The sequence below is a fragment of the Notothenia coriiceps genome, unplaced genomic scaffold (assembly GCF_000735185.1).
Source record: "Notothenia coriiceps isolate Sejong01 unplaced genomic scaffold, NC01 NC01_scaffold00007738, whole genome shotgun sequence".
In the NCBI taxonomy this organism is placed as follows: Eukaryota; Metazoa; Chordata; class Actinopteri; order Perciformes; family Nototheniidae; genus Notothenia; species Notothenia coriiceps.
In genome coordinates this window covers 6,708-33,755 of record NW_011340439.1, presented here as the reverse complement: position 1 = coordinate 33,755, position 27,048 = coordinate 6,708, and the positions used below count along the sequence as shown (strand labels likewise).

The 27,048-nt window shown below is 39.0% G+C and overlaps 2 protein-coding genes across 2 annotated transcripts; one reads left to right on the top strand and one right to left on the bottom strand.

Annotated features, from left to right (window-relative positions):
- Positions 1-6,709: 6,709 nt before the first annotated feature.
- Positions 6,710-12,095, bottom strand: gfi1b (growth factor independent 1B transcription repressor). The gene is made up of 7 exons (XM_010769771.1): positions 11,523-12,095; positions 11,039-11,139; positions 10,229-10,405; positions 9,567-9,796; positions 8,381-8,518; positions 7,541-7,706; positions 6,710-7,155 (listed from the first exon to the last, which is right to left on the bottom strand). The coding sequence occupies exons 2-7, from the start codon at positions 11,130-11,132 to the stop codon at positions 6,977-6,979; spliced, it is 984 nt and encodes a 327-aa protein (XP_010768073.1). The 5' UTR covers positions 11,133-11,139; positions 11,523-12,095; the 3' UTR covers positions 6,710-6,976.
- Positions 12,096-23,879: 11,784 nt separating this feature from the next.
- Positions 23,880-25,776, top strand: gtf3c5 (general transcription factor IIIC, polypeptide 5; the record flags this gene model as incomplete). Its single annotated transcript, XM_010769772.1, has 4 exons — positions 23,880-24,216; positions 24,942-25,140; positions 25,251-25,452; positions 25,573-25,776. Coding segments are annotated over exons 1-4 (833 nt in total), but the record flags the coding sequence as incomplete, so codon positions are not given.
- Positions 25,777-27,048: the final 1,272 nt, after the last annotated feature.

The window sequence follows — 27,048 nt, the reverse complement described above, 5'->3', positions numbered from 1 at the left end:
CCTTGGCAGTCTGGGTCCCCCTCGCAGTGCGGGTGCAGCGAGCTGTTTGGCCGATGCAGAGCGAAGTGCACGTGCTGGGGTGTACAGTTTAACCATGTCCTGGATGTAGGAAGGGCCAGATCCATTCACAGCATGGTACGCAAGTACCATTGTCTTGAAGTGGATTCTAGCAGTTACCGGAAGCCAGTGAAGGGAGCGGAGGAGCGGCGTGGTGTGGGAGAATTTAGGAAGGTTGAAAACCAGACGAGCCGCTGCATTCTGGATGAGCTGCAGAGGTCGGATGGCACATGCAGGTAGACCAGCCAGGAGGGAGTTGCAGTAGTCTAGGCGTGAGATGACGAGAGCCTGGACCAGAACCTGCGTTGCTTTCTGGGTTAGCTGGGGACGTATCTTCCTGATGTTGTATTATAGTTCATTGCTTGCGCTGCACTTTTGCAAGTCATCCGTAGTTTTCATGTTTATATATGAGCACACCTTTCATGCCACCAATGCTGTTTTTTTAGATGCTACTCTTAAATTGCCAATGTCTCATTTTGATCCATTTAACTGGTTAAAAAATATTCTACACCATGATAATTAAAGAGGCCTGGAAATGAAAAGATCAACATGTTAACTAGCTTAAATATTATTTGTCCCCTTTTATCCTGTCATGAACCTTCAGATTTAACCATTGTAGTGGACGTTATCCCTAGGTTTGGAAACACTGCATGGTATGATGCTTCATGTAAACCTTCCCCATGAAATGTGTTGCTAAAATCAAAGATTTTCTTTTCAGATTAATATTCATTACAAATCAGTATCAAGTAGTCAAATATGTATGGCATGGTTTGCCGTTATGAAACACTTCTGGCAGTGGCAAGGAAACATAGGCCAGAGTTAGGTGTATGGTTCCTGTACACATGGCTGGCTTCCATCCAAGCCAGTATCAGCACTCACCACTGCTGACATATTTTAAAGGCGTGACGATTGATTTATCTTTTGCTGGAAATGCAAATGCATTCATTTAAATGGAGGCTGTTTAATAAAGAGTCCACAAAGAGTCTGAAGTTCATTAAACATTAACATTTACAAACTGAGCACATTTTTAAACGGTTTCCGACACCTGTAACCACATCAAGGGATGTTCATGAGCATTTTCTAAATTGGCATGTTCTTTTTCTCTATTTCCTGTATTTTAGTGTTTGGTCTCTTCTGCTAATGATAACAGGTGCTAACTTAAAGTCACCATTTTGAATTGCCTACTTGTGTAATAGATAATTAAATCCCAGGAACCACAGAAAACTTTTTTTCCCGTCACTCTTACGTCTCTTTGTACGAGTGGCCTTCGGTCCGTCATCGCTGCACTTATCAATGGGAGGCCAGGACGTTCAGCCTGGACCACAACACAGTGCCACTGGCAATCAAATAGTATCTCACCCACACACACACAGGATGTGATCATACTGCATCTTCCTGTGTTCAGTCACACGGAGGAAATCTGCTGACAGTTTCTTTTTCTATTTGGATTCTGTCAGCGTGATGGATCACTGGCATGTCATTCAACACTGAGTTTAAAAAGACTAGCTTAGTTATGTATAAGGACTTAAGGGACAACTTTTACTTGCAGATCTTATTAATAAACTGTGTATTTTATGGATCAAACACAAAATATATAATATTTTTTCAATGGGTTAACATAATGCTCCAAGTCCTTACACTATTTACTCAATATTTTGATGTGTAATATTTTGGAAATAACTTTCAAATGTGTGATTTTGTTTTCTTAATACTATTGTTTTTTGGTTGTGTGTGTATCTGTCCGTTCGTCCAGAGCTAATCTCGTATAGGCTACTTCTGGATCTATCAGTCTAATATTTCGGTGTGACTTTATGCACTCATGGGTGTGGTCATTCATACTTTTTGAATAACCTATGTCATCGGCTGTTTCATAGCAGAATTGACTGCTTACCCCTCGCTCCTCTTAACCGTTAGGCAAGGGGAGCGAGTCCTCCCCATTACTTTTGCAAAAAGTATTAGTGGCAATTGGTCAGCAGAAAAACATGCTTAACTTACCAGTTTGGCCTTTTTCGTGGCTAGAAACTGTCATCCAATTTTAGTTTTTGTTTTAAACCGGTGAAACTGCAAATTAATTCCATACAGATATGTTATGATGAAAATCCCAGTTTTTGTAATATTGACGCCATTTTGACGATACGGGAGCCATTTGAGTGAGATACAACTCTTCATTGTTACGAAGGGAGACACACTTGGCTGAGATATTATTACATCTAATATTTCTATTCTTTATAAAAGGTACAATCAGTTTTGAAATGCATCATTTGTGTCACAGGTGAAAGCTCTAAACAGCAGCTCTAGGTAGTCTGGTCCTGTTTTTAGTAACACCTCTTATACAGATTTGTAAGCCTACATAATTGCAGCTTTACCTTTCCTGGCCACCGTACACATCCCTGTGCTGCTGTAACACCTGAATAATTCGATGTCTTTTATTTCAAAATAAAAGAACAACACATTTCAACTTTTAAAGCGTCTCGTACTAAAGTTACCTTTAAAGTTGAATTCAGGGGTTTTGACTTGTAGGCCTATTCCTAAATAGGAATAGTCGAAGTAATAGTTAATTAGGTTCAACACTCATGAACCGCTTGGTCTTAAAGATTTTAAATTAACATTATTAAATAACCTGATTTTATGGAAAGCACTTAACATGCTGCTCTGTCAAATTCACCCTTAAAGTAGAGGAACCGTTTGTGTTAGTTGTAATACAACTTGTAAGTCAAACATCCTGAACTGCTTTTACAGCCAACAGAATCAGATTAAATGTAGAAAAAGGAGGAACAAATCTGGGTCCTACAACTGTAAAAGTGATTTTTTTAGGGGGGATGTGCTTTTCCAAACATAGCAGTTGATGTTGACTGTGTCCTCGATGCCTCAGGCTCTCCTGCCATCCTGCAGTGTTTCCACACCACAGTAGCAGCCAGGGTTCATTTGCATGCTCATTTGCAAGACAAATTTTGAGCTGTGTGATCTATCTGTTCATCTGGTATGTATGTGAGATACAGAGGGACATAACTGCATTTGGACTGGGGTTTGTTAGTTTTTGAGGCACAGTGCTGATGTTTGAGTCTTGATTTGTTCATTTGTTGGCTGTTGGATGGAACAGCGTTGGTTTTTAGTGCTAAGGCTCCACTGTACTGGCAGTAACTTGAAGAAATGACTTCTGTCACACTGCAAACATACTATAGATTCAATATATTGAATGCACCTTTTCATGCTGAGTACTGAATTTCAGAAACTTATGTTTTACTAGTGGTGCTCTGTGAGAGCTGAACAGTTAGAAAGAGTACATTTGCAAGTTTCACGATACCGAACGCTTCAGGGAACACATATGCAAATGAACAAAGGGTTAGATAACCAGATAAAAAGTTCCTGCACAGTCTTCATCAGCTTTTCTCTCAGACATCTCTGTTACAAAGCAAACATTCTCCACTTTAAGCTTTTCACAACCAAACAATTGTACACTTGTGTTACAGGTGACCTCTCCACACTATTTTCACATTTTCCCGTTTCCCCCCAGGCTTGGCTCCTCCCCTTTCAGGAACTTCATGTCCTGTTTGTTAGGTCCCACCCAAAATGCATCCCTTTACTGTTGGTTAAACCTGTGCAGTATTTTGATTTGCTCCGTCTGCTCTCACCAGGATGTGGTGGTGGCAGCAGCAGTTGTAACTGTACAAGATCACAACGGACCCTGTTGCCGTGGTAATGGCAACACATTTTGCATAAAGGCCTCAGATTTGTTTGCCAGACCGTAAGCCCTAACTCGTCCTCCCTGATTTCTGCAGCAGTGACTCCCCTCGGCACAACACAGGGGAAATCATGATCCCAGGTTTTAATTGTTAGTACATAGTATACAGTATGTGTTTTTTATAGATCCCATAGAGTGGTGCAGGAAGAAGTCCAGAAACCTAGAAAGTAGTTTGCATTTCACCACGACTGTCTGGTCCCCTTTCTTTAGTTATATGCCTTAAGGCCCTGACACACCAGGCAGTCACCAGAGAACTCTTGGCCATGTGTCGCACTGGAACACACCGCAAAGACTTCAGCCGAGCACGTACGAACTGCGCATGCGGGAGTGGCAATAACTCTCCTTACCAGCAGCCGGCGGTAGTGTGTATTCGTCACGGCCGATTCAACATGTTGAATCGGCCGTGCGTCAGCCATCAAAGGCCAAATAAGGCGTGTCACGGCCGACGGTGCGGGACACACCAAATTGAATTTGGACGACAGGGCACGCTTCGTCGTCCGACTAACGAAAACGGACGATTTCGGCCTGGTGTGTCAGGGCCTTTAAAAAATATCTGTTGTCAACACAAACTTAAAGGTCCCCTATTATACCGTTTTTCATTACTTTATTATAAGTCTCAGATATACACAAAATATGTCTCTGAAGTGTTTGGCCTCAAAATACCAAACAGATCATTGCAGCATACCATAATCCCCTCTGTTTCAGCTCTGTTTGAAAAGTGCTGATTCTCTGTCTTTTACTTTGGATGAAAATAAGGAGCCACTCCCAACGCCCCTCTGATGCCCCTTTCACACCAATGCGGTTCCAGGGCCGGTTCGGAGCTTGAGATTGAAAAGCACCGATTTTTCCTGTTCACACTGCAGCGGAGCCGACTCTAAGCTCCGGAATCCGGTTTGTTTCAAGCACCAAAGAGTTGTCGGTCTAGAAAGCAAGCACCGCATACGTCACGCTTACGTTGGAAGAACTGGGCTGTGTCCAAATAACACGCGACATCCGCCTTTCCGCCAGCCTCAACATGATGGAAATGACAGTGAGAATCAGTTTTAATGTTATACCATAGTAATTAATGCTGCAAAGCTGGGTATTTTTAGCTTGGCGCATGCAGAGGCTAACAACAGCTAGCTCTAACGCCATCGAATAGGACGTATATTTACCTTCTTTCTCCTACGGAATCGTCGTTGAAGTTGATGATGATGATTGTAAAGAACTTTTGAATGTAGCATGTAACGAATGTAAAGTTGGTAGTAAAGTCGTCCCATTTCTTCCATTTCCATTTGTTGTTGTCGATGTGAGGGGTTTCCGCGCGGTTTGGCTTTATGAAGAAGGCACGCAAACGGTTACGTCATGACGCAAACGGTTACGCAATTACGCAGCACCAGTCGGGCTCTGAGCGGTGTGAACAGAGCGGGAGCTGAACCGAAGAACCGGTTCCGAACCAGAAAAGCTCTAGCACGGAGCTAGAACAGGAAAAGCCTTGGTGTGAAAGGGGCATGAGAGATATTTGGTAACACAATGGTGCTCTAGGAGGAGATTCAGGTGGTAAGGTGGGGGGGGGGATTAAAAATCGTTATGACATCATAAAGTGGCCAAAATCTGATCAGCTCATTTTCAGACAGGTTTTTATATAAATGGACCAGGACAAAAAGTGAGTTAATCTTTTTTCCTGAAACTTTCAGAATCTCTTTTACACAGAGGGGACACGTTGATGTATAAAATAAACGAAAAAGTGGATTGTGCATAATAGTTGACCTTTTAGAAATGTTCTATTTGTGGTCTGTGACAAAAAATACACGAGTAAACACACCTTACTTGAATATCGAATACTTCTATGTATCAACAGTGGTTGCTAACATCGACTAAATGAGACTACTAAACATCACAATGCGAACATTAGCCACCTTTAGCTTAGCGTTGGTGACATTAAGGTCAAGTGACCATGATGTTTGTTTGTAGCCTAAAGTTAGCTTTTTACTTCTGGCATTGCATGTACACTTCAAATATGGAGTCAAAGATGTAATGAAGACGTTTGTTTGCCACAGTTATTTTCTGCTATATTACCCAATGGACAAATCCCATTAGCTTTCTGCCTTGCGATGCTAACCTGGGTCGGCCTAGAAAAAATGTGTCATCATTGCCCCACTGAGAAAAAATTGAGAAAAAGTATTGCCATCACTATCTTATATCAGCAATTGGTCCAATTTATCCAAAAACCAATACTTGTACAAGTTCTGGCAGCGCTGCATCCTGTTGGTGTCAGATTTATAAGGCCCATGTGATGATCTGATTTGCCTCGAGCAGCTTAATGTCCTAACAGGTTTGGTGTTTGAGGAAGGCGGTGTGTCTTCGTTAGAGCCGACACTTGTTTGTTGAAGTTAATCCAAAAGGCGTCTGGGTGTGGTAACAGTTGACTAAGTAATCAATCCCTTTTTACACAGTCCCGTATTAATCCCTGTATCCCATTCGACTCAACGCAAGGTAAGGGCTGAGCAGCTACACTGACTGCATGTGTGCAAAGTTTGTTACAGTCCATCCAACAGTTTGGGCAATTTTGATTTTCTACTCAGATTAGTAGACTAACCCTAACCCTAATCCTTCATCTGCTTTCCAGTCAACTCTCTGGGTTTATATTTGCATGCTGTTCCATGTGTTATTTGAATGCAGCGTTACTCCATTTTACATCATCCCTGTAAGAGATTTTCATACAAGGCCGCTGTTAAATATTTTACATCCTGCTCTGACAGGAAAAGTGACAAAACACACAGAAAGAGGCGAACGGAGGAGTAAAAGTGTGTTTACAGATCTCATCCAGTCATTTTAGACAAACATGTATTCTGCCTTAAGGGCACAAAGATGTTATATTGGATTTCCCAATATTTGTCGTTATTCTAAAAGAAAAAACAAAGATCGGCAGACATTTCACCCTTTTATTCCGATTGAAAGCATTGAATAGCTCACACACATTGATCAGGCATACTTTAAATAAATTATGAAATAAAAGTATATTTAGCATTGACACATCTCCCACTCATCATGTAAACACATCTTTAAATGACCACTTGATATATTAACAGATACATTTTCATCAATCACTCAATTTCTTCATTATAAATGGCCTTCAATGAGGAATAAATATCAGCTTATTTAATAGAAATGTACATATAGACACTGTTTTCCTTTTCATTTCATGCCGTGCTGACTCTCGTGATGTCGGCGAAGATCCACCTTTCGCTGGAAGCCCTTTGAACAAATGTCACACCCAAACGGTTTGAAGCCTGTGTGTTTTCTACTGTGTGTGATCAGGTTGGAGCTTTGGCTGAACGCTTTACCACACACTTGGCATTTGTGGGGTTTTTCACCTATAATAAAACACACAAAAACAACACAGTAAGAAATAATATCCAATATCTTTGATTCATTCAAAATGGTGCTTGTATGAGTTTTCCCTCGAAAATGTTTGCAATAACAACTACGGGTGAAGAATCATGCCATTGTTCAGATTTGTCAAATATTTATTTGCAACAAATGTCACCAGCATAGACCTCCTTTCACAGAGCGCTGCGTGGAAGCAGGAACACCAGACATGCAAATCAACAGGATATTTGTTTAAGTTTCTTTTTCTGATTTATCAGTAGTTTTATTACTCCTGGAAACAATTCCTGCTTGCTGCACCTGGATAGCAGATAATAACATCCATGAACAGCTTCATATAAGGTTGCCTTTTGTAAAATGACTGTGACCTACCGGTGTGAATGTACGTGTGTTTCTTCATGTCAGACTTCTGGTGGAACCTCTTGCCGCAATACTGGCAGGGGTACGGCCTCGTGTCCGAGTGGATGAGCAAGTGCGTGGACAGAGTGGAGGAGCGCTTGAAGGTTTTCCCGCACATCTTGCACTCAAAGCTTTTTTCCTGGTCAAAGAAGAAAGTAAAAGTGTTACACAGTAATCAACAAATAAAAAAGATGTGAAAAAAGAGAATTTTTCTCCAAGTTTATAGGTCACATTTAGACCAGCATAGACAAGAAGTTCTTAATAGTACAAGAATAAAATGTAAATTTGAACACCAACAATATCTACTCAATAGACCTGTTGGTGGGTCCATTGGTGGGAAAAGGTCAGGTTTTTTATATTGCGTAAAAACTAAACTATGGATTGAGTGAAATCAACTTTTACTAATGGGAATGTCTTGATTCTTTTTTCATATCATAACCATTTCTTCAGATGTATTAAGTCATGTTTAGTGCCATTAACTTAACAACTTGGGGAAAACCTTTAAAACTCAGAATTAGGTCAGGTAAATGCAAAAGCAGCTTTTTCAAAAGGAACAACCCATCCATTTTACATTTTTAAAGATTTCAACTTTTCTCCTGGAACTGAAATATCTGCTTATTTTAACTTTAATAATGCCCTTCATATGTATTTACATCACTTATACATAATGTATGTGCTGCTATTGTCTACTGGATTTTATTGAATTTTATCCTTTTGTCAATAAACAAGAAGACAAACTTTAATTGAATAGCCCATTCAATTCAAGAAACTTTTAATATTTCATACAGCTTTGGAGAGTCCCCATAGATTTACCTGGGAGTGGACATTCATGTGTTGCTCCAGGCTCACGGCGTGGCCGAAGGTTTTCCTGCAGATGCTGCATCCGAAAGGTCTCGTTCCACTGTGCGACCTCCTGACGTGAACCTCCAGTCCGTGGGGCGTTGAGAACACCTGAAACAGATAACATGGGAGTTGTTGTCTTAACTATTAACATCAATGCAGTCAGCTTCTTACTGGGATTACTTCATTGTTCATTGTTCAGGAGGTTTTTAGCGGGAGCCTCATTATCCAAACAGGTCATCTCCACTCCAAATCAAACACTGTGATTAAAACAGGTACAAATATTAAAGTAGAGCTGTTCACATAAAAAATCTCTGTTTCTTTAGCAGTTGTTGCTCGGCTTGTTCGTGTGATAATTTCACATCAAGACGTTGAGGAGGTTTTTACTGGGAGCCGAATTAACCGCAGAGGTCTCCACCTCTCTAAAACAACAAGACCAGGTGATAAATAAGTAAAGAACGGTAATGATAACATTTTAGTTTTTCTTGGTTGTTTTGGCTGTCTCCAACGTTTTCTCAGGTTGTTTCTTTGATAAATTAAGAACCAGCAACCGATTACCATAATCCGTCATCCGGCTAAAATATACAATATCTTAAAACAACCAACATATTAAAAGAGTATCATAAACAAACAAATACCCAGAGGTGATACGCCATCATCACAGAGACCAAATGAAATGGATTGTTATCTTGATTAGTTTTACTTGGTCTAAGTTGTTGAAAACTTTTGGTATAATGTAATGTGATACACACTTCAACAAAGATATTTATTAAATGAAAACTACTGCAGCAATCTAACTGGAGCAGCTTGATTTTTGAACTGATGTCAACCTAAACATTTGCGTTTACAATCATGGAAATTGTTCATACAGTAACACTCAAGAATTCCTGTGTAAGAGTAATGTGTAAAAAGTATTTGTTTTTTGGAAATTCAATCTAAACTTTTTGGCTCAAGTGAAGTTAAAAATATATTTGAAAAACACATTACAAATTCCTCCAGCTCAGTGTAGGTTCTTGGTTAAACATAATTTCAATTTAAGTTGACATCACTAAAAAATATGCATTATTTATTTGTTTACCTTTCGGAGCATTTGTTTTTAGAGTTTATTTAGAACAGTTACATATTATAGTATATATGCACAGGTGTGAGGCTGACCTACCTTTTCACAGGTGAGACAGTGGAAGGTGTTGGAGGTGGGGGAGTAGTGCGTGCTGCAGTCCAGAGGCTTCTGGGGCTGGGGGCTTCGGCTGATGTGGGACCCGTACAGGCTGCTGGCGTGCTGCAGCACCGTGGGGCTGAAGCTCATCTGACGAATCTTATAGGAGGGGGGCATCGGCTCCCAGGCGTACGGCGGCTTGTAGTAGGGAGGGAATCCGGCCATGTGAGGCTCTGAGGGAGAACACATACAGAAAATCATCCATTTGAACGAAGGTTTTAAAGTCAAGTTAAAGTCAACTTTATTGTCAATCTTCCAGTTTGTGTGTACAGACAGAGAGATCGAAATACTGTTTCCCACAACCTGAATATAAAAACAAATGTGTATAAAATATTAAAATATGTGTGCAAATATGTATAGATATACACAGTCAAAGATACATTTTGCACACAGACCTAAATAAAAACACAACAATCAATATATACAAAATAACAGTCCCTTCAATATTTTGAGAATGTACATTAGCGCAGATTGTCCATCGAATGTACAAAAATAAATATTAGTGCAATATTGTCCATATAATGTGCATATAGCAATATTGTAGCAGCGTAAAAAGTAAAATATTTTTATAAAATCTGAAGGAGATATATGCTTTTGCAGCTCACCGTTGAGGTAGTATGGCTGAGTGGGGGCCACAGGAGGTCTGGTTGGCTCTGGGTGACCAGGTAAGGGGCTTTCGAGCTTCACCTCCTCCTCAAAGGAGCAGGGGTCTGCAGGGGAAGACTGCTCCACCGACTGAGGCCTGTCTTCAGAGTCTGTGCTCTGAGCCTCAGGTGGGGCATCTGCAAAACCACAATAAATAAAAGATTCAGGAGATTGAAAGGCTTTATTTGTCATAATGCAGAATAAGTATATCATAGTTAATATCATAAGTCTCAGAGTCCTCCAACATTGCAACATAGAAGCTATAGAACATGAAAGAAACATACATACAATAGTGAATTTGAAAAATATGTACATATAAAATGATAAAGATAAAGCAAAAAGTAAATGATAGTGTACAGTACATGTACAATAAATACTGAAAACGATATACTGTATAGGCCTATGGATATGTGAAATATATAACATGTAGGCCTATGTGCAACTAACAGTGTTATTGATTCAAATAAAGGAAAACCCTCAAATTGTACATTTCATAAAACAATAAAACTCTGCAAGTCGTCACAATTTCTTAAATTGGTTAACTTCTATTCAGTATTTTAACATCATTAATAACATATGTAGGATTAGTGCATATCTCTTATACAATCTGCCTTCAAATCGAAATTCATGCAAATATTTCAAACGTAGTGCTGCTTCAAAATAAAGACTTAAGGCAGTAGGCTACAAGAAGGCAGTTTTAATTTAATTAACCTAACCGTATTTCCAAACATATTTAGATAATTAAATGTTTTATTGCAGTAGCCTATTACCTGTTTGTAAGGGGGCCTTCGGCTCGTCTTCATATGACCGGTGAACATTAAAGGACGTGCACCTTTTGTTCTTCACCAGAAATGACCGCGGCATGTTGATCCTAAACCATACAAAATAATGTGCGACACAATTAGGATAAAAACAAAATTCACCATGGAAACCAAACAATATTGTTCAAAGTGAAAGACGTAAACAACGTCACTAGCTACATGTTTTTAAATCTAAGATATTCTGAATACAGTTATATTTATAATTTCAGTTACTTTTATATTTAATTTATGTTCCCAGTGGGATACTCAGCAGTAATGTCAAGTAGGCCTATACGGTAAGTGAATATGCGTATCTTTCTTCTTATCAAAAGAATAAAGTTTAATTAGTAGCCTAGTACTTGTTTGATATTCGTACGGCTTAAATTGTTATATTATTTGTTGAAATAGTATTACAAGTCTTACTAACTGTATTTAGAAGTTATTTTAGACTCACCGTTAACCAAGAAAGTTCCCGAGAAATCGGTGTAATAAAAAGTAATGTCCTTCTTCTGCCGTTGTAAGAAGCTAAGATGAGGGAAATTCGTCGCTAAAATCCTTTACTAAAAAGTCAGCAAAGCAAAGCAGTGTAAAACCATCACACTTGTTGCTCTCCCCTTTTCTCCCCTCCCTGATTTTCAATCAGATAATTTCGCAAGGGGAATCTGACTGTGGTTTCAACCAATGAAAAGGCCAACCTGCAGGTGCAAATTTGCGTATAAAAAACACAGGCCTTCTCTGTCCCTGAACAGTTAGCACACAAAACACCCAATGCTCCGGGGTAAAAGGAATATTATAAGGTAGGCTTACATGTTTAAAAAATAAAGTCAATAAATACTTTCTTCCAAAATAACGTTTTTGTGCTTTAATTTAAGCTTAATTAGTTTGCCTTTTTGCTGAATTTAGAGAGAAATGTCCCCCAAAAAACCCAACTAAATCACTATTTATAAAAAAAATAAAAATAGGAAAAACAGAAACAAGATTTTACCGCTTGAAAATCCGACCAAATATTTCCACCACACACTGTTTGATTTACAGGATTTACTCTGAATCGTACTGTGTGTATGACTGTGTTGTGTGAAGGATTTAAATGCTCACATGAGACTGTAGCACCTCCAACGGTACACACACCAAACCAGTCCGGGAGACTGACAACGTTTACACTGCTGACTCTGTCTTTATTTGTTAAAGCCTGTCAGTATTCAGACATGACAGATTTCTTAGTTTGATGCTTCAGTGTCACGCATGTAGGTAACATAACTAAAAGATATGTTGATATGATCAAATAGTTAAAAATATTAGTAGGGGAAAAAAGTTTTCAGAAATTACTGTATTTATATTATATATTTATATGTAAATCTTGAAGAGCAAGTGGAAGACTGGATACACATTTTGAGGATGAGGATTTATATAAAGGAGGAGGTGCACGTGCGACATCTGGTGGACAAAGAGTGTCTTGACTCTTGAGACTTGAACTAGTATTAGCGATTTTCTTATATTTATAATATTTTATCTCTAAAATTGTTTTTAAAGTGTATTTTTAAATCATCTCTTCACTCTATCAAACATAACTTATTAATCCACATATATTTTGTCTCATCCTTTCTGTATGTAATACAAATCATTACAAAAATAAGAATTTAGCTTATTTTTTCTGATTTAAAATGAATTTATTTGGCTGTTGTTATCATCAGGATGTTATGACACGCAATAGATCATTACAGTTTTGTAATATAACTTATCGTAGTTTAGGATAATGAAAAATAATGTTGTAAAATGAAATATATAAGAACATGATACAATACAAAAGAGAAAAGTCAGTAGCTCCTGTTGAACAATTTTCAACAACACTTGTAACCACATTTTCAAGATGTTTGCATCATATTTTGTATACCAGTTACATTCACTCTACCACCTTTAAAAAACGTACAAAAACTCACCTCTTCAATCTGGCTTTTAATGTGTGATTGTTGTTGTATTGCTTGATTTTAATGTGACTTTAACTATATTTATTTGTTGTTCTGTTCTTTTCACTATCTCTGTAAAGCGACTTTGAGCACCTGTAAAAGCGCTTACAAAGTAAATCTATTTTTATTATTATTATTATTACTACTACCTACTCCATCGTCCACAGTATGCCAGAATTACATTCAGTCAAGGTTTTGTAGGCTATGTTAATCTTTCGTTACTTAAATACTTTCCCGTTTGATGCTCAACTGTATTAAGATGTACAAGTCAAATCTGATCTACTACAACTACTGTTCATTTTCAACAAGAGTCATGGCATACGTAATGACAATATTAAATATAATTCTATATACCTTTTATGGCCGAACATTGTTTGTAGATGTATTATTTATCTACATAAAGTAAAGGCAACAAAGGAATGTTAATATAATTGAGTTAGGCCCACTCTTGAGTTACAGTAAATATACGTTACTACAAAATCTAGTAAAAGTAATAGTGTGATTACATGTTATCACTTCTCCCCAATACTGTATGCATTTTGTCATTCATAACTTTATATTTAATTTTCTGGCGTTATTGGGCTTCAATGCTTATCCCACACTACCGAGACAAAAAAAAACAGAAACAAAAATGTGCGTGCACTCTTCACATGTGGGTCAGAGTGTGTTCATTGAAAGATGAGTAATGGCAAAATATAAATATCATTGCTTACTTTTATAGCACAACATTGATTGTAGTTTCAGTAGCAAATAAGAAATACATGTATTTGAGATAAGATTACTGCAAATACTACGTGTTTGATTACATTTAATTATTTCCAAATACTGCATATACATAGGCCCACATTTTACAATTCCTAACTACTCGATTTTTAAAATAATTTTCTGGCGGCTTCCACAGTGATCTCACCACTACCTGGTAAAAAAAAAAAATCTAATATGCGCGTGCGCTCTTCACATGTGGGTCACGCGAAACCGCATTACACACATTTCATCCTTCCACCAATGGGTGAGATGGGAAAAACAATCTTAGCTCTGCAACCTAGCGATTAATGTGTCGGGTTACGGATGCTATTATAATTTAAGATTGACTTAATGTAGGTCAACATATTTTTTAGAGCTATTTTTAAGGTTTAATTAGTTGTAAAAGTCTCTCTTGCGACTTGCGGGGCGCTAACGTGTGGGATTAGTTTGTATGCAGCCCGACAGCGGAGGCAGACTACGGTGGGATGGGCTGTGAGGTGTTAAAGATGGCGGCGCCCTGTGGAGTGCAGCTACTCTAACAGGTAAACAGGTCCGATTATTTATGGTTTGTGTGTTTTTCTGAGAGTGAATATCAACGCATATGATTTGTTTTACTGTACACGGGGTGTTTGGCTTGCTTTTTGGCCGACAAAACACGGCTGACAGGCAAGATAAATCCCCGACCGAGAGTGGGTCGCTGCTCCCAGCTAACGTTAGCTCTCGCGCTGGGGCTGACTTGTTTTTGGAGAGACCCAGTGATGGATTTAGTAGACGTTGGTGCTATGATGTTTAATCGAGGTTATATCTGCGTTTTCTGCGGGGCTTGAATAGGTTATCTGTTCGCTGGAGAAAATATATATGCATATTTTTATAATCGGATAAAGTAAACCCAACCCTGCCCATTGTTCTCTGCGAGTTGTTTACGACAAGCAGCCAGTGGTCAGTCCTCCAGAGCAGTGGTGCTCAGACCTGAGCCTGGCCGGGCTCTGAGGCTCTCTGTCCGGGCTTGTCCTGGCTCTGTCCCTCCCTCCTTATGCATGTCAGTACGACGTATTATAATGATGGCCTATTTGCTTAATGGTTTGCTCATTATGCATCAGAGTAAAAATATTTGTCTTGCAGCATTCTGCACTATACTTATTTTATATTTTGGTTGTAATCCCACTCTAATACACCAGTTTGTACCCCATGCTAATCATTAATATACTGTTGTTAGCATGTGTTCATTCAGTCGTCATTAAGCTTTCCTGCCACCATGGAGACAAAACGGTCCACTAGATTCATTGTTTGACCTTCTTGACCTCTCTGTCATATTATACTAAACTCACTGTCACCATGTGGCATGTCTGCCTGACATAGCTTTGTATAAGTTATGAAAACACTAACATCTGAGTAGAAGGGCTCTCGCCAGTGTTTCAGAATACTGAGGTGATGAATTCAATGTCTGAACATAAACCTTAAATGTTTCTGAAATGTTCTTATTATGTAAAATGCTTTTATTTATTCAGCTTGTTTTCTGTATATTTGATTTCCTAAAGTCAGTTCCTAAGTGTTGTTATGGCTGGCATGATTTAAACTGGTATATATAGTTTTTTTAAAATATTGATAGGATTCTAATATTGGCATTGAGTTCCATCGTTTTTGGTTGTTAAAACTTTCAAATACTAAATTATTGGGACACTTTAGGAACATTTGACAGATTACGGATCTAGCTGAAACATACAATTATTATTTTGAAGGCCTGAATGTAGTGAAGTGTCACTTTACTGAGCGTCGGATTAACAGAGGGAGCCTTTTTAGTTTTTTTTTAAGAAGTGAACTTCCCCCAGGAAGCACATTCCCTGAGGAATACCAGAGGCTCTCCTCAAAATCCCTGTGACCATTATAAGGCACTTGCAAGACTATTTTCTTGTTACTGTCAATTAGAAAAATACTTGTTTTCAATACCTCTCTTTTAAAAACATCTTCGTCTCTCAGTGCATCAGCGCTTAATGTCCACAGATGAAAGCGGCCTTGCAAGAACTTTTGTAAAAATAAGATGTGATCTAAATGAAGATGGATATCTGCTGATCTAAATTAAGTTTGGTGTAGAGTGAGGGTCTGTGGGGGTTCCAGGAAGTACAGACCTAACACTGTTTGTTTTGTTATTTAGCAAGGAGAAATTCAGATGATTCCCACCCACTCACTGTTGTTAATAGTTTGCTTATTATTGACCGGCCCGATACTGGAGGTTTTTAGTTTTATGATATGAACGAATTAATAGTTTTATTCTTGTGTCGGGCCATTTACACAATCCCCCGTGGAATTCTTTAGACACATAAATCAACAACAAACCACACATTCTGTTAAGTAAACCCCCCAGCAACTAACAGCACAACATAGATCCCTCTTAAAAAGTATAATTACTTTACATATAATCCCTTACAAATAATGAGGTATGTAGTTTTGTAAGTTTTCTTCTCCTACTAGTTAACTCAATTGCCAGTTTATGAGGTGCTAAGTTAGAATAGGTGCAGTCTTTTTTGTTTTTCATAAACATATTTGAAGTGGTGTCAATAAACCTGTATCGTCCTTTTGGAGCTTACCGTTTGGGATTCTGTGGAATTGCACTGCGTTTTTAACCAAGAGGAGTTTCTATTATTTTGGCCACCATGTTTATGTTAATCACGGTAGATTTAGGCCCAATCCCAAACCACTCCCTCAACCCTACCCCTCCGTGACGGAATGAACTCCGTCTGTAGCCACACTCGCAGCTCAACGAGGCTCCCTCCTGTCAGATGGAGGGAGTAAATACAGCAGCAAGCTTTGGGACGGCCTCCCCTCTCTCCGGCAGAAACAGGAAATGCCGTAACTGTATGTAACAACGGTTTCAAATCAGCATCTCTTAGACAAAAAATGTAAATTAATGACTCAAATAAAACTCCAAACATATTTCATTGTGTTACTTTTTTGCAAAGCTATTTTAGTTTTAAACATGATGTTTATAAGCTTCTTAGTTTTTGCAACAGTCTGTAAATATACACAACTTTATAATAAAATGCACACCTTTACCTTTTTGAATAAACACAGGTATGATCCTAAGTTAAAACATATGAGGCTATCATGAGGTTGTTAACATTGCAGTTTATCAGTGGATGTTTGCTGGAACTACTTGTAAACAACGTGTTTCCTGACGCGCAAACGGAGGGGTAGGGTGTAGGGGGGCGGTTTGGGAATGGGCCTAAATGCTCTGGAGGTAGTACAGGTTGTCCTTCAAGATTGGCGGTTCGATCCCAGCTTCTTGTCCCTATGTTTGCACGCGTAAATGGACGAGAGGCATGTTTCAAAGCACATATTCCGGCAATATAAAAAACAGTGCATCTACCATGTAATGTAATTCAAGGATAGTTCATGGTCTTTATCTGTATCATTATCACCATCAAGTAACTTGCAGACTCTCAATTCATCAATTAATCTGCTGACAGAAAAGTAACTTAAACCAAATATTAAATGGATTAATGTTAAAGTTTCTAGCAACAACAAAAAAAAAGCATTCTCAGATAAAATAAATTACTACTTTGAATATGATCTGAATATCTTTTGGACTTTGGACAGCTGGTTGGGTAGAACCAAACATCACATCAGTCTCTGGGAAGATGTGATGGCCATTTTGCCCCACAAATCAAATTAGAACTATAGTTAAGCAAACAGGGACATATTTGGAACTTTTATTCCAGAATTGCACCACGATACTTGACCTTGTTCCTCCATGGTTTATTTTGGATACAAGTCGCCTAGTTCCTCTCTTCAAACATGCTGGAAAATGTTTTCACTGATAACATATTGAGTGTGGCTTTCACATTACTGTCTGTACTGTTCAGTGTGTGGCAAAAAAACCCACCATGCACCACATGTGTGTACATTTGACCGGCAAAATGATCAACGTTGATCCATGGTCACCAGTCATGGCCGATCAACTCAAAACCTGCCACCATTGGCTGATCGATTGGTGCATTGTTAAAAGTAATTACCATTCATTAATCTGTACTGACAATTATTGTAAGATGTGCTCAAACCCCTGTTTAGTCCAAATTCCCCTAGTTCCTTTCATCTCCTGCAGTAAGTAGATAAAAGGAATCGGCCGTTTGCTTCCTGAAAATGGCTCTTAGGATCTTGAAAATCATTCCTTCACAAGGACTGAGCAGGCTGTTTGTGTCTTTTATGAAACAGTTTTAAAGCATTCACCCAGGACAGGAGAAAAGGAGGCTGGTGGTAAACAACTTGCACACAGCCAAATGTAATTCCAGTGTGTAAATGGAAGTGCTCAGGCCGCATAAAGCTCCTTTGTGTCTTTCAGTTCACACTCGGTGCGATTCGTGTTTGTGCCACAGACGGACCTGTCTTTTCGCAAGACGCTAACTCGCAGGGTGAAAAAGACCGGCGCGTTCAAATCCACTCTCTGCACACAGACTGCCAACCCTGTGACTGAGCAGCTAATTGATAACAGGGTGGCAATCGCGCCGTGACCTCTTCTGCGTTGAGAAGAACTAGAGTGTTTTTATCCGACATATGACTTCAGTGGAATATCTACCCATCCCACGCTCCAGATTAGCTCTTGTTGTTTTCCTGGTAGCATGTGACTGTGTTGAAAAGATTGAATACTCCGCGATAATGGGACAGTTTGTCAGATTCATCCTCTCGCGTGTCGAGGGCCAAGCGCGATCTTAAGAGCTGATGAGATGTCTGCTGCTGATTCATTCATCTCGTGTTTAGGGAATAAGCTGCTGGTGCACCCTCGCGATGATGACCTGCCTATCAGGATTATTTATGCCTGTTTTTTTCAGATGGAGATTTGCAATGCTCCCCTGGCCTCCTTTGCTGTGACTCAGCGTTCTGCCTAAATGTATCATAAGCTAATAATCTGAAATGGTAAACACATTAGGCAAGTCAATTATTGGTATAATTTCGATGTCTAATTTAGGCTAAGTTCTTGAAATAAACTGAACATTCACAGAAGTGGTAGGAAAGAGAGGATTTTAATTGAAAACAAAAACCTATAGAACACTTTACAGGAAAGGGAAAACCCCAAAGAGCATAATAGGGCCCCTTCAACTTGTACTTTGTACTAAATTGTATAACTTTTGAGGTTTGGGTCTTGCCTTTTTGTTAAAAAGTCTGCTGCGAAAAGGGGCGTCTTTTAATTTGAAATGAATACAATGAAGACCATTAACATGCACAAAACCCTATGTAACACATGACTGCACTGAAGGGAAAATCCCCAAAAACCACCAATGATGTAATGTGTGTGTGTGGCTGTGACATGTTTAATGCAAATTAAAACCGTTATATTGGGAATGTGATAGTGATAAACTGATGCCTTAACCAATCGCTATATCCCTACTTTAGTGAATTACAAATTTGTCATTACAATTGGCAAGCTAGTGCTGATGCTAAATGCTAACGTTCATTGCTTCTTTTGCAGTTAATTTTAATTTATGGCCAACACACAGCCTGCACAACTTGTTTTCGGGTGTCTGGATCACGACATTATAGCCTCTTATTCAGCTGCAGCAGAAAATTAGGTTTAGACCCCGTTTACATGAGAACAAAACGGGTTGGATCCGCATAGTTTCTCTTGCGTATAGCCCTTACATTTACACGAGGCCGTAACAAAACGATAGAAACGGACCCCACAAACGATAACGGGTCCCAAGGTGGATAGATTTGCAAACGAAACGCTCTGGGGGGTCAAACGGCTCTGTGTAATCGCCTCTATACGATCATTTCCCGATAGATGAAGCCATAGCCCTGCCTCTCCCCACCTCTGCTGCTCACTTCTGTAGCATGGTCAGTAGGGGTGTAACGGTACACGTACCCGTACCGAATCCTTTGGTTCGGTACACGTGTGTACCGAACGAATATAACGTTAAACGTAAAAAATTGAGAACGTGAACAACTTTTTGGAAGTAATCTCAGGTGCTGCGTCGCAGCATTCAGAGTAATTTGCTCACATTGGGTTCAACGCGTCATAGAGCGACCAAGTCATTTCATTGGATGAGAGGCATACTATGAGAGCTGGTCAGAGGGATGCGTTCAAATTTAGTCAGTAATTTGAGGAACTGTCGAAATGGCGAACGCAGATAAAGTTGAGCTCGAAAATCCTCCAGCATCATTGAAGTCTCCGGGTTGGGAACATTTATTTTGGTTTCGCAATTACGTACAAGGATGACGGACAAAGACAGGTGGACCGAACCAAAGCTGTTTCTAGGCATTGTTCAACTAATTGGTTACACGGCTGGCAATACATCAAACTTGCACACTCATTTGAAAAGGCATCACCCGAACGTGAATATCACCGGTACCAAAAGAAAAAAGACTGAAGTGCAAACCCAACTCCCACTAGCATTTAAGCCTCCACCACTTGCAAAAAGTTCAGACCGAGCCAAAGCTATCACAAACGCCAAATATCCTTATGTTGCCATGTTAGCAAAGCCCTACCTGGCTGTATCTGCTACCTCTGTCCCTAGCGAGAGGGTGTTCTCCACAGCAGGAGACATTGTGTGCCAGCAGATCTGCCCTTTCAGCAAGCAATGTGGACAAGTTCATTTTTCTTTAAAAAACCATGAAAATACAATGACAAGCAAGTCATAATGTCAAGCCGGCTGCTTAGGTACTAGTACAGTACAGTTCAAATACAGATTATTTCAGTTCATCGAAATGCTGCACCTTAATGTTTATTTTATTATATTTTGTATTTATTTGAGTGAATATTCACAGTTTAATAATAATTTAAAAACCCCAAACTANGTCTGCGCCGGAAGATGTGTAAGCTTTCTGCTGTCAATGGGGAGCTCATTCCACCATTTTGGAGCCAGGATAGCAAACCCACGAGTTTTTGCTGATGGGTCCCATCAGCAAAAACTCGTGGGTTTGCTATCCTGGCTCCAAAATGGTGGAATGAGCTCCCCATTGACAGCAGAAAGCTTACACATCTTCCGGCGCAGACTGAAAACTCATCTCTTTCGACTCCACTTCGAGCGATAGAATTACTAACAAAGCACTTATATACTAATAAAGGACTGGCTTATCTAAAGCCAGTTGAGTAGCACTTGAAATGTTTTAGCTCTATGAAACCTGATGTACTTATATGATTCTGTTTTCTTCAAGTTTGTATCTTGTTGGTCGAACGCACTTATTGTAAGTCGCTTTGGATAAAAGCGTCAGCTAAATGCAATTTAATGTAATAATCTTGGATTTTGCATACAGAAGATGACAAGGCCCTATAGGTGTGGCTTAATGCATAAACCATATACTCAAATATTGTCATGCATACAGAAAGACTTTCAGACTAACATACAGCCAGCTGCAAACCCAAGTCAGAAACGTTGGATGTCCAGAAGCTGAGAGAAGGGATGACAGGAGAGGGGAAACGCTGAGTGAGAAGTCAGAGTGAGTGTCAGAAGGGGGAAATCTGACAGCAGCAGGCTTTTTCAGAGTAACCGTCTGATAACCTTATCATGGCCTCCCCACACTGTAACGGCTGGAACAGGCCTGCTGTGTGCAGGGAGGAGTGGACAGGCCTTTGACTGAGATAGCACCCAGAGCTGGAACACTGTTCGATGGACGAGGGCCCCCTAGAGAAGAGACAGAAAAAAAAGTTGAAATCCTTACCACAGAACACAACAGATTGTCAGTCCTTTGTCCCCTCCTCCATATATCCATACCACAGAACACTGAGCTTCACAGTGTGATAAGCCAGGCTGGACGTCACCATTTATGTTTTTATTGAAGCTCTGATAGTGCTCACTAAGTTGATTCAAATTAGTTCGACATGCTTCAACATTTTATGGGTTCTTAATTGGCCCATGCTACACCCATCTTTCAAGTTACATGAAAATGGGTTCGGTAGTTTTTCTTGGTCCTGCTGAGAAACAGATAAACAAACCAACAAAGCAATCATAGTTAACAGTGTTTTCGTCCAAATTGGTAGACATAACCAAGAAAACCAATGAAGGGAGTCTTCTAGTTTATATTTCAGAGCAAACCTTTTTCTATCAAAGATGGAGGGTAACTGCCAAATATTTCAGCCATCATTGGTTCTTGTCCAGTGTTGTTGACGTTTTCTAGCTAATCTAAGGCCATGAGCCCTTTTCACTGCAGGTATTTTTACCTTGTCATAGCAGAGCAAGCACAGGTGTCACTGATAACGCTAACGATGGCTCAACTATCACAGTGAGCCATGTAGGTCAATCAGAGAGCCATCGTTAACATTATTGAGTACACCATGCAAATGTGAGCAGTCCAAAAAATCATCTTACACAGAATCAGATGGGTGACTCATATTTAAATAAATACTTTGTATTGCTGGCATGCCTCTATGTTGAACAAAATGATTACCCAAAACATTTAAAATGATAATGAATTGAACTAAGTTTGGGCTATGTTTTAAAAAACGAAAAAGTTCAAACTTCTTTAACTGTCCCACAACTCATGTAGCATTTATGCTAAACTCAAATATTCATAATGTATTTTTATGTAAGCAGTTTTACATTGGTTTGAGTACTGTTTAACAATTGTTAAATACCACCTTAATTGACTTCCATGTATCAATACTTTATTACGGTTTTCATTGTGGAGGCATTTCTTCTTCTTCTTCTTCTTCTTCTTCTTCTTCTTCTTCTTCTTCTTCTTCTTCTTCAGGAATCCAGGGAGTTAGTAATTGATGCAAAGGGAATCAGTTAGCATGTTCACAAACAATCAAAAATAAATAACTTTTCAATGGAACTCCAAATCTGCCATATTTTATTTACAAGCAGCAGCATATTGAAGAGATGCATGGATTTGTTTGTGGTACGTGTGTGTGTTTCACATGTTGGAAAAACATAATGTGAATTTGATAACTTTGAATTTTTTTGAGGACATCCTCTATACTCACTGCTTTACATCTTTAAGCTAATGTGAAACATGTTGCAGACCTGTCTTAACGTACAGGCTGATAACTCGATAGTTCCAGCACCAAAAACAACATCACATTAGCTGGCCTTCAATAAGGGAAGTTATTTTCCCAATCCCTACAACTGCACATGAATGCACCATTCCAGCAGTCATCACCAAAATGGCCCACTCAAGAACACAAAGAGAAAAATATTAAAAAAGCAAATATAAGTTGGTTAAGAAAACAATGTTATGCGTTGTACTCCCTTAAAGGCACAAGAGAAGAAGACAAACTAGAATCTAAGTAAACACAGTGTCACCTCACATTAAAGTCACCTTTGTAAAAACATCTTATATCACTTGGTAAACAAAACTGTTTTTCTTCAAAGTCTTCTTCTCTGAGGGGATGACATTCTGCTGACAGTTTCTGGGAGGGACCTCTTTACAAAGGTCACAAAAGAGTGTCTCTTTAGTTTCTGATAATAAAAAGATTAAATAAAATGGCTATGTAAATATTTGATCTTCAATATAAAATAATAGGAAGAAGACAGATCATTCAAGTGGACACAGAGTATTAAAAAAAAGTAATTTAGTTACTTGAGTTGTTTAATTTTGATGGAGGCATCATGGTATTCTCACCGCCAGAGGGTTTTCTCCATCATATATTTCCTTTGGTTTTACAGCGCCATCTCGTGGCCAAATGTACGCACTGAGTTCATTGTTACAGGTTTTTAAAACAAGTTTTTACCTGATTAAAAAAAAGGTGCGAGTATAGGGTGACGTACAGATGTGATAATGTCTTTGCATAATTTAAAAACATTATTTAACAATATCAAATTGATAATCAAGTCAAAAAACTACTAAATGTAATTAAATCATATATGATTCTACGTGTCTTTTTGGTATGTGAGTTGAATCTCAGCATTTAAATACATATCTGTTGCGTTTAATGATAATATGTTTCCAAATTGTTTACAGTATATATAAGTTATAGTAGTATCGGTAATGGCCACATTTAATGGTCGAAAAAAAAAAAATCAAGGTAAATGTCGACATCACTTTGTTTTTATTTTTATTATATACTTATTCAAATGAGTGGTAAATTCCCTGCATTTATTAAACAGAGAAACCCAATCTACAATAGGGGACGTACACTTGCGGAACCAACGTTAGCTGAACCTTGTTTCCGCACGGTGTTATTTTGAACATGGACACACACTCACACACTGCTGTAATTAATTGAGCGCGCGTTCTTACTTCTAGTTTATGGTTTAACTACATGTTTGTTAATGTGTCTGCATGGATATCCCAACTGATTCATCCACCATGTCGGAGAACAAGGAGCTCAAGCTGGACTTCATCTTGAAGGAGCTCACTCTGTCCCCGCAGGCTGAGGAGGCTGTCCCCGGCAGCTCGTCCAGCGTGGAGCTGCAGGACCAGAGGCTGGTGTGTGTGGAGTACCCAGCGGTGGTCAGCAGCTCGGACAGGATGCTGGAGACTCTCGGGGGGGAAAGAGCCGTGTCCAAAGTAAGCTGGCCGTCACTGGGACACACTGCTGTTGCTCTTAAGTCCTGGAGGTTAAAATGGGTGACTTAAAACAGTCCTACAAACCGTTCTAGTTCACTATTATGCTATCCATTATAGTGTATTTAAATGCCCTCACTTGTGACGTATGTTAAAATATCTTCCTAACAGTATGCTGTGTATGCAAACATGATATAATATAGTCATTGGTGTTCTATACCTTATATGATGGAATGTCGGAGTATTCTGATATAAAACTTCATGGCTTCCTTGTTAGCCAAAATACTACATTTCAAAAACATTTTGGACTAGCTTAAAATACAATTTTGTATTATTGGGTGAGCAATTTCAATTCAAGAATAATTTCATAAACATTTCAAGCATGGACATGATGTGTTAAAATGAAGAAAAAAAGACGGAAAAACTATTTGACATTAAGTTTAGAAAAGCATGGCTTCTTATTGTTGGACAACATAAATATTTTGAAACTACCGGTAACTTGAAAATGAATATTAACAATGGACACTATACATATTGTAACTGCATTTTTTATATTTAGATGCATCATTCGAGTCTCAAAATAAAATTGAACAATCCATTTTCATTAAAATGTTCATATACCTCTAAAGACGAAATCTGGCAATTTGAAAACAAATGCAGAAGTCTTTAGACACTTCATTTCTAAACTGCACTAATCTACCTGTCTGCATTTCCTGTGAATCCCACAGACCTTCGCTCATCCCAATAGGCGTCTTGAGCTGCGTTTCCGACCTCAGGATCCTTTCTGTCACTCCCTGTGTGGAAACCGCTACCCTTCGAGCAACCTGGTGCTCAGAGTGCGGCGTCGGGTGCGAAAGAAGGACCCCAAAGACGTTGAGATCCACATGGATATCCTGGGAGTCATTGCAACAACATACAAATTCCAAGGTTTAATTTAACCTCCTTGTTGTGTAGAGAAGTGTTTTCCCCTTTCACTAATGTGAGATATTTTCTTGACTTTTTCTTCACATGTATTGATTACATTTGCTTTTGTTCAGGGATGGCAGACTTCCAGTGCCTCGCTGTTGATTCAGAAGGTGGAAAAGACACTTCTTTGTACGATAAAATCATCCTGCGCAAACCCGAGAATCAACATTTCTTTGAGAAGCCCATTCCCCTGTTTATTCCCCCGGCCAGCTTTTCCCGCCTCGACACCCCGGTGGATTATTATTTCCGGCCTGACGTCAATCAAAATATAGCGTAAGGGAAAAACATAATGTAACCTTATTTGTCCTCTGTAAACAACAATATTGTACACTCTTAATTTTCAATGTCACTGTGCTAATGCAGCGTATCTGGAAAATGTTCACACTTTTTCAGCCAGCCCATGAACAAGAGCAACTTCATCGGTTTGAATCGAGCTCGTCGGCCCCACAACGCCATCTTTTTCAGCTTCAATGACCCAACTGTCCCTGGCGAGTGCCTCGAGGCGGCGAAACTCAACTGGAAGCGAGTCTGTGTGAAGGAGAGCGACAAGCAGGCCGAGGAACATTTGAGACAGGTATGTGTGCTGCTGCAGTCATGGTTACTGCTTAATGAAATCAGAAAACATAGAGGCTTGCTAGTATAATGAAAAATTATTAAGAAAAAAAATAATGAAGTTTGAATTAGGTTAAGTATTTTAATAAAGCAGGAGAGGCCAGTATCCAGGGAGGCTTCCCTTGAAAAGTTTAATAAGGGCTCATTAGTCAAACATTTTTTTTTTACAGCAAGAGTTCTTAGTCTGATCATGTTGTTCTGTTGCTGAAAGATGATTGTTTTTTGGTTACCAATCGTGAGTGTTTGCTTCCTTTCTCTGTTTTATATCATTTAGTTGGAATGCTGTTAACAGCATTCCAACTAAATGTTCTTCTACGGACGAAAAGTTTATTATTCCGCCGGTATTTTGGCCCTCTTCTCCTCCCGCATTGAACATCGCAGAAACTCAGTTCAAACATCAAAACGTTCAGCTTGGTCGGGAATCGATGGCTATTACTTTTCTCATTCATAACTTTCATAATTCCAGAGATAAATCCCATAATTCATCACACAGACTTCAACAAATCTTCATGCAACTTCAGCTGCTAACTGTTCATTCATACTTTCACTCAGAAACCTCATTCCAACTTTTAAAATGTTACACATCATTCTGACATTATTCGTGTAAAACAACTTTTAAGTCTGATTCTTACTTTTAGAGATATTAAAACATTGTTCAGACCTTGTTTTAGAGGTTTTCTTCAGATTTTAACATTAACTAGAGTGTGTGATGTCACAGCTAGAGTGGAGGACAGCTTGAAATTTGCATTCATATTTCTTTTTAAAACTGCCATAATTCCCAAACCTTACATTCTTGAGACATAATTGTTCATGATAAATGTAGGAAAACATCTCGTAGCTTGAAAAATGACAAATAATTAAGCAAAAATAATTAAACAAAGTGCCTCTTGAGGGCATGAAGTGACAAAAACATGTCTCCATTAAAGCCCATTGTAATTTCAGGCAGATATTTCCTCACAGCAGCAGCCGCACACCTTTTAGTTAAACTGCCAAAAAGGCATGTTTAACTAAACACAACAAGGCCTTGAAACACAGTTTTCTCATAACTTCAGTGAAAATACTCCAAACAGCCCAGAACTTCACAGGTTTGGTAACGATGCAGCCATCAACGCATCTAAGCGTAGTATGGGGTGTCATCAAATGCCGTTGCCATGGCGACAGACAACTAGCCATGATACAGGATGTCGCTGTAAGTCCAATCAGCACGGTCCATTCCGAACAAGTATTGTCTGAACTTAGCACCTCGAATAAAACAAA

Coding starts and splice junctions, on each gene's coding strand:
- gfi1b (XM_010769771.1), bottom strand. CDS start 11,132: ATGCCGCGGTCATTTCTGGTGAAGAACAAAAGGTGCACGTCCTTTAAT. Junction 9,797..10,228: donor TCAGCCATACTACCTCAACG/GTGAGCTGCAAA, acceptor GTTCTCCCTCAG/AGCCTCACATGGCCGGATTC. Junction 8,519..9,566: donor ACTGTCTCACCTGTGAAAAG/GTAGGTCAGCCT, acceptor TATCTGTTTCAG/GTGTTCTCAACGCCCCACGG.